This window comes from Danio aesculapii, chromosome 22 (genome assembly GCF_903798145.1).
Source record: "Danio aesculapii chromosome 22, fDanAes4.1, whole genome shotgun sequence".
NCBI classification, from domain to species: Eukaryota; Metazoa; Chordata; class Actinopteri; order Cypriniformes; family Danionidae; genus Danio; species Danio aesculapii.
The window spans coordinates 28,556,745-28,571,308 of NC_079456.1; the positions used below are offsets into that span (position 1 = coordinate 28,556,745).

The window sequence follows — 14,564 nt, forward strand, 5'->3', positions numbered from 1 at the left end:
CTATTACGAAAGCTTAAGAATTATGAAAGTCATATTCCATATTCCATTCCAATCACATTTATTTCTTCTAAATAGGCTTCATTTCTGTGGGCAAAGCGTAGTTTCTTCTTCTTTTGTTTGATTTTGTGGTGAACTATAATTCAGACTTGTTTCATGAGAAGTATTACCTGCTATTCCTCTTTTATGTCATTGCTAAAGTGTATAAAATGCAAGCATGAGGATTAGCTAGGAAAAGAAAGAAAAACTCATAATTAAAATTATTACTGTGAAATTTTTATGGTTTTTCAAATATTTCCAAGTCTGGTTTAACATGACAAAAGAGACTCTAGACATACTGTACCTGATCACTGTTACCCTGATGAAGGCAGATCCTTGCCGAAATGTGTAGGTTTTTTTAAGATTTAGCCATGTGAATAAAGGTTTTTTACATTTTTCACATTGTTCGAGTGCCTTGAACTGATTCCTATTGTTGCTTAACTAGGTTAATTTGGATAATTAACAGCACATTCATTGAACAACAGTGACTCATTCCGCTGTGGCGACCCCCAATTAATAAAGGGACTAAGCTGAAAAGAAAATGCATGAATGAATGTAAGCATCCAGTGTCCGCAGTTTAATTAACCATGTTTAACTGTTTTTGCTGAAACCATTGCTGCAATCAAAAATGAGTAATGTGTAAGATTCAGCATAGCGTGAACTTACCTGATATGATATGAGAACTGCAGAGTCGAGCATTTTTAATTAGGTCAACACTCCATTCAGCTCACTTTTAGCTAAAGACGTCTGCCGTTGGCATTAAAAGCAGTGTGGTGTACTGTAAAAGTTAAGTTTTTGAATTTTGCATCCTACCGCACAACATGACATGTTTGATATTGCAACCGGTCTTTTTCTGTAACCGGGCACTCCGTGTGATGTTATGTGTGACGTAGGTTGGTAATTCCTCTATAGAAGGCAGGAACACACACACACACACACAATACTCCATATAGAAGGCAGAAACTAAGCACTGCAACTGATGATCAACAGAAAAGATTTTTGTACCTCTTCCCAAAAGGGAAACCCAGCAACAATCGGGAATGCATGATTTGCAATCAAAAAAGTCATCATAATGAAAGTCAAAACCAGCCACGAACATAACAAAAGGGTAGTAAATTTGCTCAAAATGTATTGTTGAACTTTTGAAAAAGTTTTAAACATTTTCCCAAAATATGCATCAAAATAAGATTTTTTTCAGCAAAAATCAATCTATTTGCTAAAACACAGAGAAAGTTGTGGACAAATTAAGACTCAACATCAGCCCAGAGTGGATGAAAACATCCCCAACATCACACAAGGGTTAAGAAGGTTTTGAGAAATGCAGCCCTGAGCACTACGTGTTGACATGTTTCTTCAGTGGTTCACTCCAGGTCATGTCGGGTGAAGTTACACAAATAAACTGTGATGTAAACCAGCGGTCTGACAGAAGCACCTTCACTTTATCTCTGTTCAGATCCGCTTCCCCCAGAGACCCCACAGAACGCCAGGACGGGCAACCAGACGCTTCACCCTGACGGCACAGTGAGTGTTCTGGTCCTGTGGGAGACCCCCAGTGAGAGCGACCTGGTGGTCCACCATTACAAGGTGACCTGGAGCCCTCGAGGAACACCCTCCAGCAGCCAGAGCCGGGCGGGAAGGGTCACAGACGGGGTAAGATCCTGCAAAATACTGCACATACTTTTATATCTCTGCTAAACTGCAAACCTGTAGGGGGCTGCGCACAGTGTTTATCTATGTGGAAAGTTCATTTCAGAAGAATGAATACGAAAATTAAGCCAGACCGAGGCTTGCGGATAGTGGCCAAAATCTTGTTGGGGCTGTCGAGGTTAGAGAACAGTTTTTACCTTTCTCTCATAAAGTTGAACCTGAACCCGTAGAGAGGGGAGAAATTTCCCCGAGTTGTTTTTCTTGGGTTTTTCGGTGCTGGAATGTCAGACCCAGGAAGTGCTAAATCTGCAGCTGAGTTTAAGGATTTGAGCGTATGTTTTGACTGGTCAGCCTTGGCCAGGTGTTGGACTCGTGTGCTCCACCTGTGAAGCAGTAAAACGCTCCAGCCAGTAAAGTGGCTTTCCCACCACAACGACCGCAAAATAAAGACGCAGCTGGCCTAGTGATCAGCATATTTTATTGTAGTCCAAGTGCTCTTCTGAAAGCCGCAGCTCTCAAATGGTTTTGATTAGGTAATTTGTTTTTACAATGCAATAACCTCTGAGTCTGAGAAAGCAATCTATTTTATTGAACAGTAGCCTATGAAGGCCTATTTCGGCTGACAGATTTTTGTTCGCAGAACGGATCACTGCGAGCGATTAAGAGTTATTGAGAGTAATAGAAAATGTCAGATCATTTTCAAAACCGCCTGGAATTAAGAATTTGTGCAATCCAAAAAACACAACTTAGCTGAAACTAAATGCACGATGGCGCTAATGGTTGGTCTAAGACAATAACACTATTTGTCTACTAGTTGTGCAGAAACTGTTCTGTCTGCACTGTTTGTTTGAAAGACTACAGTAATATATGAAGATCAGACACATGAGTTTAAGCATGAAAATTTAAATAAATTACTAAACAAATATATTTAGTAATAGAGGTACAATAGTGATTGTAAAAATGCGAAAAATTTATAATAAAAATGTTTAAAAAAAATGTGTAAATAAGTGCAAGATTAAAAAGGCATGATGAAATTTCAGTTAATGGCTGTTTGCAGTACTACGTATGTTTTGGGTCTATGCCTGATATTATAAATAGGAACTGTCCAAATGGTGAATTAACCATATGTGTAAAATATGCCAAAACGAGGAAATACGAAGTATGCACAAAGAAGAGATTAGTAAAAGAAGAAATAAGTTGAAGTATTAGACGAATGATGTGTGTGGTAATGGGGTGATAATATGTATTTTGTTTAAATAATTGTTTTAAGTGTATGATTTAGTTTCAACATGGGCTCATTCTGAAAACGTAGCCCTATATACATTTCTGGAGATCGCGAATTATGTAGCCAGAGGAAAGAATGGCTGCATATCATCTTTAAACCGAACGCTACAGGGCAATATGACATGGTTTCTTTTCGCGTTTAACAGATTGCGTTCGTATGGACGGCTTTTCTGCTATTACCAGTTTGTCTTGAGATGCAGAATGGAGTTGACCGCCACAATGGGGTTTGTGTCTGGTGAAGAACAGTTCCAGAAAGCAGGTAGAACAAAAACAAAAGCTAAAAAATAAAATAATCAAGTAAATAACAGTAAAATCTTTAAAAAAAAATGCGAGGGCTTTTCTTTTTCTGGATGGCTTTTTAAAACACTGGTTGGGTTTAGGGAAGGGGGTGGGAGGGTCAATCTGTGTTTTTTAAAACTTTATTGGTTGGGTTTAGGGAAGGCAGTGGGTGGGGCATCGGTCGGACAGTCAGTCAGCCTACAGCGGCCTCTGGTGGATTTACATGAGAACAGCAAGTGCGAATGTCACTTAAGGAGAAATTGGAGATCTGAAAAAGTGTATACAGCCGCCTCTGGAAGATTCGCAAAAACTGCAAAAAAAACATAGCTCCTGGGACGTATTTTGCTCTCTAAAGAAATGTATATAAGGGTACATAATCAGAATGAGCCTTTGTTGTTTTTTTTTTTTTTGTTGTTTTCTCGAGATAAATAAATAAATCAAATTAATAAAATTAAAATTGTTTTGTACAAAAGGGCCTAGATGAAACAGGATGATGTCATTCATTCATTTTCTTTTCGGCTTAGTTCCTTTATTAATCTGGTGTCGCCATAGCGGAATGCAACTTATCCAGCACATGTTTAACGCAGCGGATGCCCTTCCAGCTGCAACCCAACACCAGGAAAGACCCATACACACTTGCACACACTCACATACACTACAGCAAATTGATTTTATTTAATTCACCTATACCCCATGTCTTGGAAACCCACACGAACACAGGGAGAACATGCAAACTCAACACAGAAATGCCAACTGACCCAGCTGGGGCTTGAACCAGCGACCTTCTTGCTGTGAGGCGAGTGTGCTATCCACTGCCCCACAGGATAATGTTTCACTGATTAAATTTGGGAAAAAATATCCTGTCTGCCACATTCGCATATGTATGGATGGACGTCAGTGGGTTGAAAGGACAGCATAACCCCGACTTTATTCAATGTGATTTCAAGACAAAATCAGTGTGAGATTTTTTTTAAAAGCACAGAGGCTGATTTTATTTTATTTTTTTTTTGTGTGTGTGTTAAACATGTTTTCTGTAATGGAGATGCCAGTTGTATACACTAATCTGATATTCTGAGGTATTCTGGCTCAAAGATCTGCTGAACCACACGTTTTCAGATCAAAAAGGTCTTCCTGTGATGCTCTCAAATTGGGTGGAAACGTGTTACAAGTATGCAGTGTGGTGGCTTGTAAAAAAATATATATTAAAAAGTTTTTTGTATTTCGTATTTTCTTGAGATTTCTTCCATTTATGTTTGGGTTTATGGCGGGGTTTGGTTGTACAACTTATATGAATTAAAATGTAAAATAGTTTTGTTTCCTCTTGAGATCGGGTTGTTGCTAGAAGAGATACAGCTGCGACCAGAATTTAATAAGAAATATTATTTTACCTATTTTACCCCTTTTTCAAGATTTAAGTCCTTTGTGTCTCCTCAATGTATCTGTAACTTTTCAGTTCAAAATACCCATCAAATTATTTAATATATCTTTCTGAATCTGGGAAATTGAGCTTTTAGGTCACTGTAGCTGTTTTTGTTTCCTGTGCCTTTAATGCAAATGAGCTGGTCCTTTCGCCCACTGTTCCCACGTGCATGTCAGAGCCATAGAGATCTCTCTATTGCTCATATGTGTCTAGCCTTCACCTGCTGCGTCTCACGTCAAAAAACAATGCAGTGACTGACATTAACGAGGAGTACTACAGTAAGAACTTATGTTTACTTGATGTATTTGTTGTGGAGTTTATTAAAGCCTTTAAGGAACGATGAGCCACACGCAATGTCATTACAAAGTTTGCGTGGACTCACACACGTTTAACATTGTACTGTTTTTGCCAGACAAATGTGACAGAATACACATTAATATCTACTGCTGTATGGATATTCATTATGTTAATGTACACAACCTGATTTAAGTCCACAAACTGGGATTAAAGCATCTTCTTTTATAATTGTACTGACACTATGCAGCTGTGGTGATGAATTACATAGATTTTACCATCTTTAATGTACTTTATTACAATCATGCACTGTTTTATTAACGTTTTTAACTTATAAAACTCATTCTTGAGCTGCAGCTGATCACAGAGAGCTGAACAGATCTTTTAATTCCAGTTGCTTTGCTCACGTCCTTTCTTGTGGATATGTTTATAAACGTCACTATGGAGACATGTTAATATGTGGCTGTAAATAAATTCAGTGGGCAGGGAAAACCACAATTCTATGTCATGTTGTGGTGGGCCTCAAAATGGGAGGGATTTGGATCCTATTTTAACGTCAGGAATTTTTAAAAGATACTTATTGTCTTATCATATCACCCCAGTATGACTGTGGACACACGATACCTACACACAGTTCTGTCCAAACAGTTTACAAAAGTTTTTCATCATAGGTGCCCTTTAAAATATCAATTAATTGTATTTTATTACTGTCTATCCCCACCCCAACCCTCGCAGTAATGAAAAAATATGCATTATTGTTGTACAGTGTCACAACAAATATGCAGTATTGATGTGCATATCCACAGCTGTGTGCCATCTAAACCTTACCATGAGATAGGGCTGGTATACCTCATAAGCTGTGTGTCATTTCAGAGGCTGCTTCCTTCAAAGGGTAAATCTGAAGACTTCTTGCATCATCAAGCTGCAAAAGAGGCTGTCCCATTTTGCAGGCTCCATAAAATTTGGCCTTGAAATGCGTCTTTTTTATACAGGGTTATGAAGGAAATTGATCAATAAATGAATCCGTTCACCCATTGTGTACTTTAAAAGCCTCACCTTCAAAAAAAGTTCACGTCCTTCAAAGGAATCTGTCTCTGAGTTGAGACACAGCTGAAGTAATGGAAGTAGCAGGCACTACTGGTGGCAAACGACGGAAAGAACAACACTGTCAGAGACTGGATCAAAAGAGTATAAATTTGCATGATGTATTTTTTGGAGCTTATTTGCTGAAAGCATTTCAGTCTTGAGATGATAGAAACATGGGCCAGGAGCTGTGCAGCATTACACCTGCTTTTATAATGATATTTTTGTTGATCCAATCAGACGTGGCGAAATTCCAATCCAGGCTCATTGGAAATACATATTCTAGCCTTAAATTTTGTGAAATGTAAAATAAGTTGATCTGGTTATGATTTGCTGTACATTTCAGATGACAAATCCACTAGAGGACACTGTCCACTTATTTGTGAATCTAAAATGCGCTAGTTAGGATACATTTTGTTATTTGCCGGCGCTTGCTGTACAGAACAGCTTGCCAACCAGTGACCTAAACCCAAATAATAGTGTTTTCAGAGGCAGATGTAAGAGGAAATTGCACCACGACCATGTCTTTTTACCTTGATTTTGCATTGCTTTTACCTCTTTTGTGGAAGCATGTTTTACCGGACTCGAATCCGAGCCCTCTGCATCAATTAAAACACTGTACAATGTGAGGTATTGAGCAAACTGACCACACCAGAAGAGTTGACCATGTGGAGATAAATAGGTTATGCATTACATTACATATTACATTACATATCATAAAAAACTGTTCAGTTGTTTTGTGGGGTTTATTTTGTGTTGTGTAAAGAACTGCATGGACATATTACTTTTATTAATCACTAAAATCTCCCTGTGTTCCTGTGGGTTTCCTATCGGTGCTCCAGTTTCCCCCACAGTTCAATGAGATGCTTATAGGAGAATTAGTGAATTGGATGAACTAGTGTATAAGTGTGTGAGATTGAGAGACTGTATGGGTGCTTCCCAGTACTTTGCGGCTGGAAGGGTATACACTGTGCAAAACATATGCCAGAGTAGTTGGTGGTTCATTCCACTGTGGCAACCCCTGATGAATTAGAGACTAATGAATGATTGAATGATCACGGATATGTTCCTGCATATCATTAATGTGAAAAGGAACAAAAGTTGCAGGTGACATACTGCCCCCTAGTGTTTAATTTACCTACAAACTGTGGTCAAACATATGTTTTAGTGGTACGCAGTTTCACAATAATATGGTCCGAAATTTGTATTTCTAATGAGCCTTTGTTGCTAAATTAAGGTGTAAATGGGGTCTGAAATTTTATGAGCTAATCCACTTTCTATCACTTCTTGATGTAAATACAATTGATCTGATTGTCTTTATAGAGTAAATGCTTATATGGTATATAAGTATAAAGCACACTTCCATTAACAATGTCTAGTGTCTCCTTTCACACTTAATTGTAAACTTTTCAAAGGTATTTTGCCATATAAGAAGAAAATATTAGTGTACAAATACCAGTGCCAAATGTAAATCTGAGAGTCTCTCCCGCATCTACATGTTCTTTATATCCGTGTTAGCAGGGACAAACATCATTTTAGAATTTTAGCTAACTTGACTTAGTGTTGCAGAGTTTGTATGTACGGTTTAATTGTTGTTGATTGATGAAGTGGCAATTAATCTTATCTCAGAATAGAATTATGACACGGGATATACACTACATGACAAAAGTCTTTTCGCCTATGCAAGTTTTAGGAACAACAAATAATACTTGATTTCAAGTTTGATATCAGAAGTGGCTTATTTGAAAGGCAAAGGCCTCTAGATAACGCTTATTTTACCAAATTAAAATAATGATCATGCCTTAATTTTAAATTATTTAATTAGGACAGTAAGGTCTGACTTTCCTTAAACAAAAGTCTTGTCACTTAGAAATAATGTACAGTATAGAATATAAAGTCATGGTGCAGTGGAAAAAGAATGAATATTGTGTGTGACTCCCATGAGCTTGGAGGACTGCATCCATACATCTTTGCAATCACTCAAATCACTTATTATTAAAGTCATCTGTAACGGAAAAGAAAGCATTCTTGCAAGACTCCCAGAGTTCATCAAGATTTTTTGGATTTATCTTCAATGCCTTCTCCATCTTACCCCAGACATGCTCAATAATGTTCATGCCTGGTGACTGGGCTGGCCAATCTTGGAGCACCTTGACCTTCTTTACTTTCAGGAACTTTGATGTGGAGGCTGAAGTTTAAGAAGGGGTGCTATCCTGCTGAAGTATTTGCCCTCTTCTGTGGTTTGTAATGTAATGGGCAGCACACATGTCTTGATAACTCAGGCTGTTGATGTTCCATCCAGTCTCGCACGCCCCCATACTGAATCTAACCCCAAACCATGATTTTTCCTTCTCCAAACTTGACTAATTTTGTGAGAATCTTGGGTCCATGCGGGTTCCAATAGGTCTTCTGCAGTGTTTGTGATGCCACAACCTTCTGCCACTTTTCCAAATGATCAGCTAGAAGTCAAGTTATTTATTGCTTTTACAACTTGGATCAATGACAAGACTATTACCAAGTAGTGTATATGTCTGAAAGAGAAGCAAGAGATACAAGTGTAAAGTGCTATCTATTGTCTACACAAAGAAACTATGTGATGACATGTTAGTGAGCTGAGCACTAAACCCTGAGGCACTCCAGCTGTTAGTTGATGTGGTTTTCTGATATCTCCATGACAGCTTGCAGGGAAAAAAAGAAGAAAAAAAAGATAATTAAAGTTGAATAATTGAGAGAGTAATCTCATAGGATAGGTGATCTGGAGGGGATTCTTCTCAAAGAGTCTGTGGTTGCCATTCAATAGGTTGTTCTGTGAAAGAAAGTTAGCAAGCTGAAGACTGACAAATCAAGCTTTTATAATATCAGTCCCATACAGGGTCGGAGCAAGCTGAACTGCCGCTCTAGGCAAAGAACTGTCATGCCGCCCTCAACCAGTGTTGCCAGATGTACAGGTTGCTATTAATAATCAGAAGTGTGCAGATAGATAAACATAATTACAAATGTACATGTACAGTGAGTGTGTACATAATTACATATGTCCATGTGCAGTGGGCAGGCCTGGATTGGCTAATCGGGAGGACCGGGAGGATTCTTGGTGGGTTGGTCCGTTTTTTTTGGCCGCGAGGGCCGGTGTCCCTAGCTGCTTGCACTCACAGCAATCGCACTTTTTTCATTTATGTATTTATTTGACCATAGCGTCACTCTTTTTATTCATTATTTTGCTGCAGGTCCGCTATTTTTATTTATTTTCTGGCAACCCCGTGAGCAAAATGCAGCCTGCAGGTTAACGATGACGTAACTCATTCGACTGCAAACAGCGCACCTTAGTGAATATAATAACCTGCTCAATGAAAATCAGATGATCAGAAATCTAAAAAGGGTTTCCTTTAAAAAAAGATGTGATAGTGTCATTATAAACTGAATTGGAAATGACGTTATTTTAATATAGTCAGTCGTGAACTGAGGTGGGCCGGTCTAAGGCTTGAAACTCCAGGCCTGAAAAGGAGTCCCACTCCGGCCCTGGCAGTGGGTATGTACAGTTCAAATAAATGAATCAGTGCAATATAGTGCAATGAATATGTGCAAATTTTAAATGTGCAAATGTTAAATATTGCAGTGATTGTCAGGAGTATAAGTTAGAGGAGAGTGGGGGGTGTCAGTGAGTCAGTGAGGGGCAGAGTTCAAAATAGAGACAGCTCTGTGGAAAAAGCTGTTCCTTAGTCTGCTTGTATTTGCTGGAAATGCAGGTGTAATGCATGTTATGGTAAATTCTCTCAGGAAGAAAGTGTGGTTGCTAGCAATAATGTTCTCTAACAGTTACTACAATCTATCAGCTGTTGCTTGGAGTTAGCAGCAGTTTGTCTTTAACAAAAGAACCATTTGAAATGACTCGTTTTAACAGATACCATTACATAATAATTATGACTGATATAAAATACGTTTTTTTTATCTTAGCTGTCTGACCTATTGCAACATAACCATGTGTTTAGCTGATAAATTGAGTGTATGCTTGGCCAAAGAGATGGGTCTGTAGTCTAGACATAATCTGCAAAGTGTGTCTGAATCCTGAACAATGCTGAGAAAGCTCCTCTGGAGTTTCAGTGCCAAATAGGAAAAGGATCTACCTCCTGCAGAGGATTTTGATATTTGTGGTGTTACTAGATGGCCAGGATGAACAAGATGGACTATAGTGTGATTTGAGCTCACTGGGGTTCAGAGGACACCCTTCCAGAATTGCATTAAAATAATCTGGTACTGAGGTCATGATATATCATTTCAGCTTTTGAAAAATGATCATTCTGATTCTGAGAAATGATACAAAGTTACAAAAATCCTGAACTTTGGAACACAACAAAATGTGACCTATTTTTCATGGGGTAAGCATCATTGCTATAACAGTGAAAACTTAGCTTCATTTTTCCTGAAGTCTCCAAAAAAAAGCATAGTCTAGAAGAAAATCAGAGGACCCAACACTGAGACATGTGGCACTCAATATTTTTTTATATGTGATTTATTTACATTTGTAAATTGACAGTGGCAAACAGGATTTATATAATGCCAATGTGAAGAAACACTCTACAATATCCAACAGAATATTTGGTAACACCTAATCAAACATTTGAGAATGAACAATATTTCTACAGCATTTATTAATTGCATTTAATGTTCATATCAATGTTTTCTAATGCATTATAAAATTAGGTAATGCACTGGGAGTTAACAAAGACTAATGTTGCACATCTACTGTATATAAGTAACATTAACAAAGATTAAAAAATCCTGTATTGTTCATAATCTTTGACTAAATCTATTGACTTAAAATTATTACATGGCTCTCTGGAATACTTTGTTCTGATTAGTCAGTTGCAACATTTCCCCAGATAACCACCACTAAAACTAATAACAGGCTCGACTACGTACTTCAAAATACATTCACATCCATATACAGTACAAACATTCAAATCAATATTTTGTCTGCCTGTTTTTGACTCTTTTTGATGGTCTTTGAATGGAGCATACTCTAACCTATGTATTATTCAGTCGCATGATGGCAGCAGTCAGTCTTTTAATACAGGGTTTCCCAAACTTTTCAGATCCCACCCCCACCGCGACCCCCAAATTAACAATGCCAGTGACTCACTACCCCCACAATCCTCGGAGGTGGTTATACATATAAAAATGTTGCACACACAACAATAGGCCTATATAAACACAAGCATATTGACAACACAAAAAAGTGCAACAGTCTAACAACCATTGAATATAATTTATATAGTCATTTAGAAATTTGTTTATTTTAATATTAACCTCACCTAATGAGACTGGTGGGCACAATGTTTTCAGAACAAGTCTATTCTTGGTTTAATTTTCAGAGATCATCCTCAATGTTCATTTGTGGCCTGTATATATTTTTTATGTATTTGATTGCCATAAAGCTGTCAGAAAAATTAACCTGGTGCTATAAAATCAATCTGCTGCTGCTGACGCTGCTGTGTTGTTAATCTAATGTAAACACACCAATCCTGTGAATAAATATGAAAGGCTGATGGCTTTTTATTTGCATGTTGTTGCTTTTTTTATGTATCTATTATCTATTATCTTATTTAATCTTATTTTTCTATTATATTATTTTTTATGTAACTATTAACTATTATCTACTATCTACTAATATCTATTATCTACTTATTTTCTGTGTTATGGATATAATATGGTAATTCTAATTGTTTGAAAAAATTATTTGACTTTTGGAAATCATTAAGCAACTACCTGTCATTGTCCCACAACCCCCAAGGAGGTCCCGACCCCCACTTTGTGAACCACTGTTTTAATAGACAGCTAATAAGCCGTTTATTAAACTATTTCACTTAAGAACAATGTGTCTAATCTTTACATTTTGTAGCAAGTAGCCATGTTAGAAGCTTTATGTTGAACTGCTGATGAGCCGGTCCAGTATTATTCTGTCATAGCAATCACCTGGAAGCACTTTATCCTTTACTTTATTGGAAACGTATTGTAAAGTGTTACTGAGTGTTTTGATTTATATTGTCAAACATGGGCCTAGTAATAGAATTTAGATTAAGGTGGGGGTAGAAAAAGAAAAAATATAGAAATCTTGGGCAAGGTGGCTTAGTGGTTAGCACTGTCACCTCAGCAAGAGTCCCAGCTGGGCCATTTGGCATTTCTGTGTGGAGCTTGCATGTTCTCCCCGTGCTGGCGTGGGTTTCCTCTGGGTGTTCCGGTTTCCCCCACAGTCCAAACACATGCACTATAGGTGAATTGATGAACTAAGGCCCTGTTTACACTGATACGTTTTAGTTTTAAAATGCATAGGTTTTGCTACGGTTACACCATCCGTCCACACTATGCCGGAGTTTTCGAGCGCCGAAAACGGAGTGTTTTAAAAAACGCTGAAGAGGCCGTTTTCATTCTAAAACGCTGCTGCTCCGTGTCAGTGTGGATGAGGGAAAACAGAGACATCTGAAAACTGAGGCGTGGCTGCAGACATTCGCCTCTCTGATTGGGGCTTTTTCCTCAATATTAAGCAGCCTACACACAGTTCATTCCTGCATCCTCTCCTTGTAAGTTCAGACTTCGCAAGTTTGATATGGAAAACAGACTCCTGAGGACACGTCGAGTAAATCTTCAAAGGGAAACGTGTACTTTATAACCTCATTCACATCACTCTGGCTATGTTGTTTCACTTACTTAACAATAAAATGAAAACATCCTGTCCTGTCCCTTCAGTATGTGAGTAAAGTTAATATTTTTATAATATAATAAGTAAATGGTAGGTATCCTTATCAAAAAGAGACAATGGAGAGTATTAGGCATTCTCAACATATTTATTTTGCAAAAAACCTAAAGATCGTACTTAATAGTGTACAACAAAACAAAAATTAGCAGTGTAATAACACGAGAACAGTGTAATAATGTGTACTTTTCACAAAAACTAACTCTCTCTTTATCTGAACTCTGATGAAACTAGAGATTCAAGTTCTTTGCCAGGAACACCAGCCTGTCAAAATTTTCTGGCTTCAGTGAAGCTTGTTAGAATATTGCCCCCTGTGCTGAATGCATGCTCGGTGGGTGAGCTTGTGGCCGGGATGCATAACTATTTCTTTGCCAGACGGCTAATGCGCGGGAAGTGGGAACATTGGAGACGCCACCACTCCAGTGGATCAGAGTCACTGTCAGCTGTTACCATCAGCAGGTAGCCATCTAGCTCCATGTCAATGCCCTGCTGCTCTGGTGGTGCACTGCTACACTTTTTGAAGAAACTGCCCAGGCTGTGTTTGGGCTTTTTCAGTTGTGCAGGAGCAGTGCTAGTTTCCATCATGCTTTGGTCCTCTGTGGAAGAGGCATCTGTGGCTGTCTTCTCCTCCAGTGCTTTTGGTTTCTGTAGCTACTCTGCTCCTCACTTCCTCCAACTTTTCAGGTGACATGTAGGTGGTCTTGAACCGTGGGTCCAGGAATGTTGCCATGGTGAGCAGCGCATCAGGATCTTTGTATTTTTCATTCAAATAATCCAAGACCCTCTTCTTGATAACCTCCCACAGTACTGCTTTGTCTTCTTCTGGCTTCAAAATGTTTGAATAAATGAAGGATTGGCTTAACAAAGAAGACACTAACATACTCCTCTCCTGACAGGGCATCCAACACCTGCTCCAACACTCTTTCCATCATTTTGACACGGGACCCCCACCTTGTTGGGCATTCTGTGACCATCTTGTGGGGGGGGGGGCAGGTTCAGCTCTTCTTTTTCCAGTTGTAGGAGAATGTGCTGACCACTTTTTTGACTCAAGCATCATGTTGGACACTCTTCTCTGGGATATAAAAAGAACGATTAAAATATTAGCATAAGTGGGAAAAGTAGGTTATCATAGTTGAAAAAACGTAATAAACCATTAACTGCAGAGCAGCATAAGTATTCATTGAATTGAACCGTGCGGTAGATCCTTGATGATCCAGCGGTAGATCCTTGATGAACAGTCAGACGTGCACAGTTCTCCTGTGTGTAGATGTGCTCAAAGCACGCTGCAGTGCATGCCAGAGTGTGTGTGTGGTCACATGTTGTGCGTTTTCAACGGTGTAATGTAGACGGAGAGTTGTTCAGAAATGCTGGGTGAAACGCTAGTGTGGATGCGGATCGTTTTCATTCAAAAATGTCATTTTAAAACTAAAATATATTAGTGTAAACGGGGCCTAAATTGCCTGTAGTGTATGAGTGTTTGTGTTAATGAGTGTGTATGGATGTTTCCCAGTACTGGGTTGTGGCTTGAATCCGCATCTGCTGCATAAAACAAATGCCGAAATAGTTGTTCATTCCGCTGTGATGATCTTTGAAATAGAGACTAAGCAGAAAGAAATTGAATGAATGTATATTATTTATTATATTGTTATAATATTATAATATTATATTGTTAAATCAATGGTTGTATACATTGATTTTTAATTAAACAATCGTTTGTTTACACATCCCACTATAGATATTGGTGTGTTGTGAAATGTGGAAATTAATTATTAA

At 38.3% G+C, this 14,564-nt stretch overlaps 1 protein-coding gene across 1 annotated transcript in view; it reads left to right on the top strand.

Moving 5' to 3' along the window:
* Positions 1-14,564, top strand: part of anos1b (anosmin 1b) — a 189,199-nt gene that overhangs the window by 146,529 nt on the left and 28,106 nt on the right. The window contains exon 7 of the mRNA XM_056447647.1: positions 1,490-1,686. Within this exon, the coding sequence (XP_056303622.1) occupies positions 1,490-1,686 (197 nt within the window). The remainder of the gene's footprint in view (positions 1-1,489; positions 1,687-14,564) is intronic.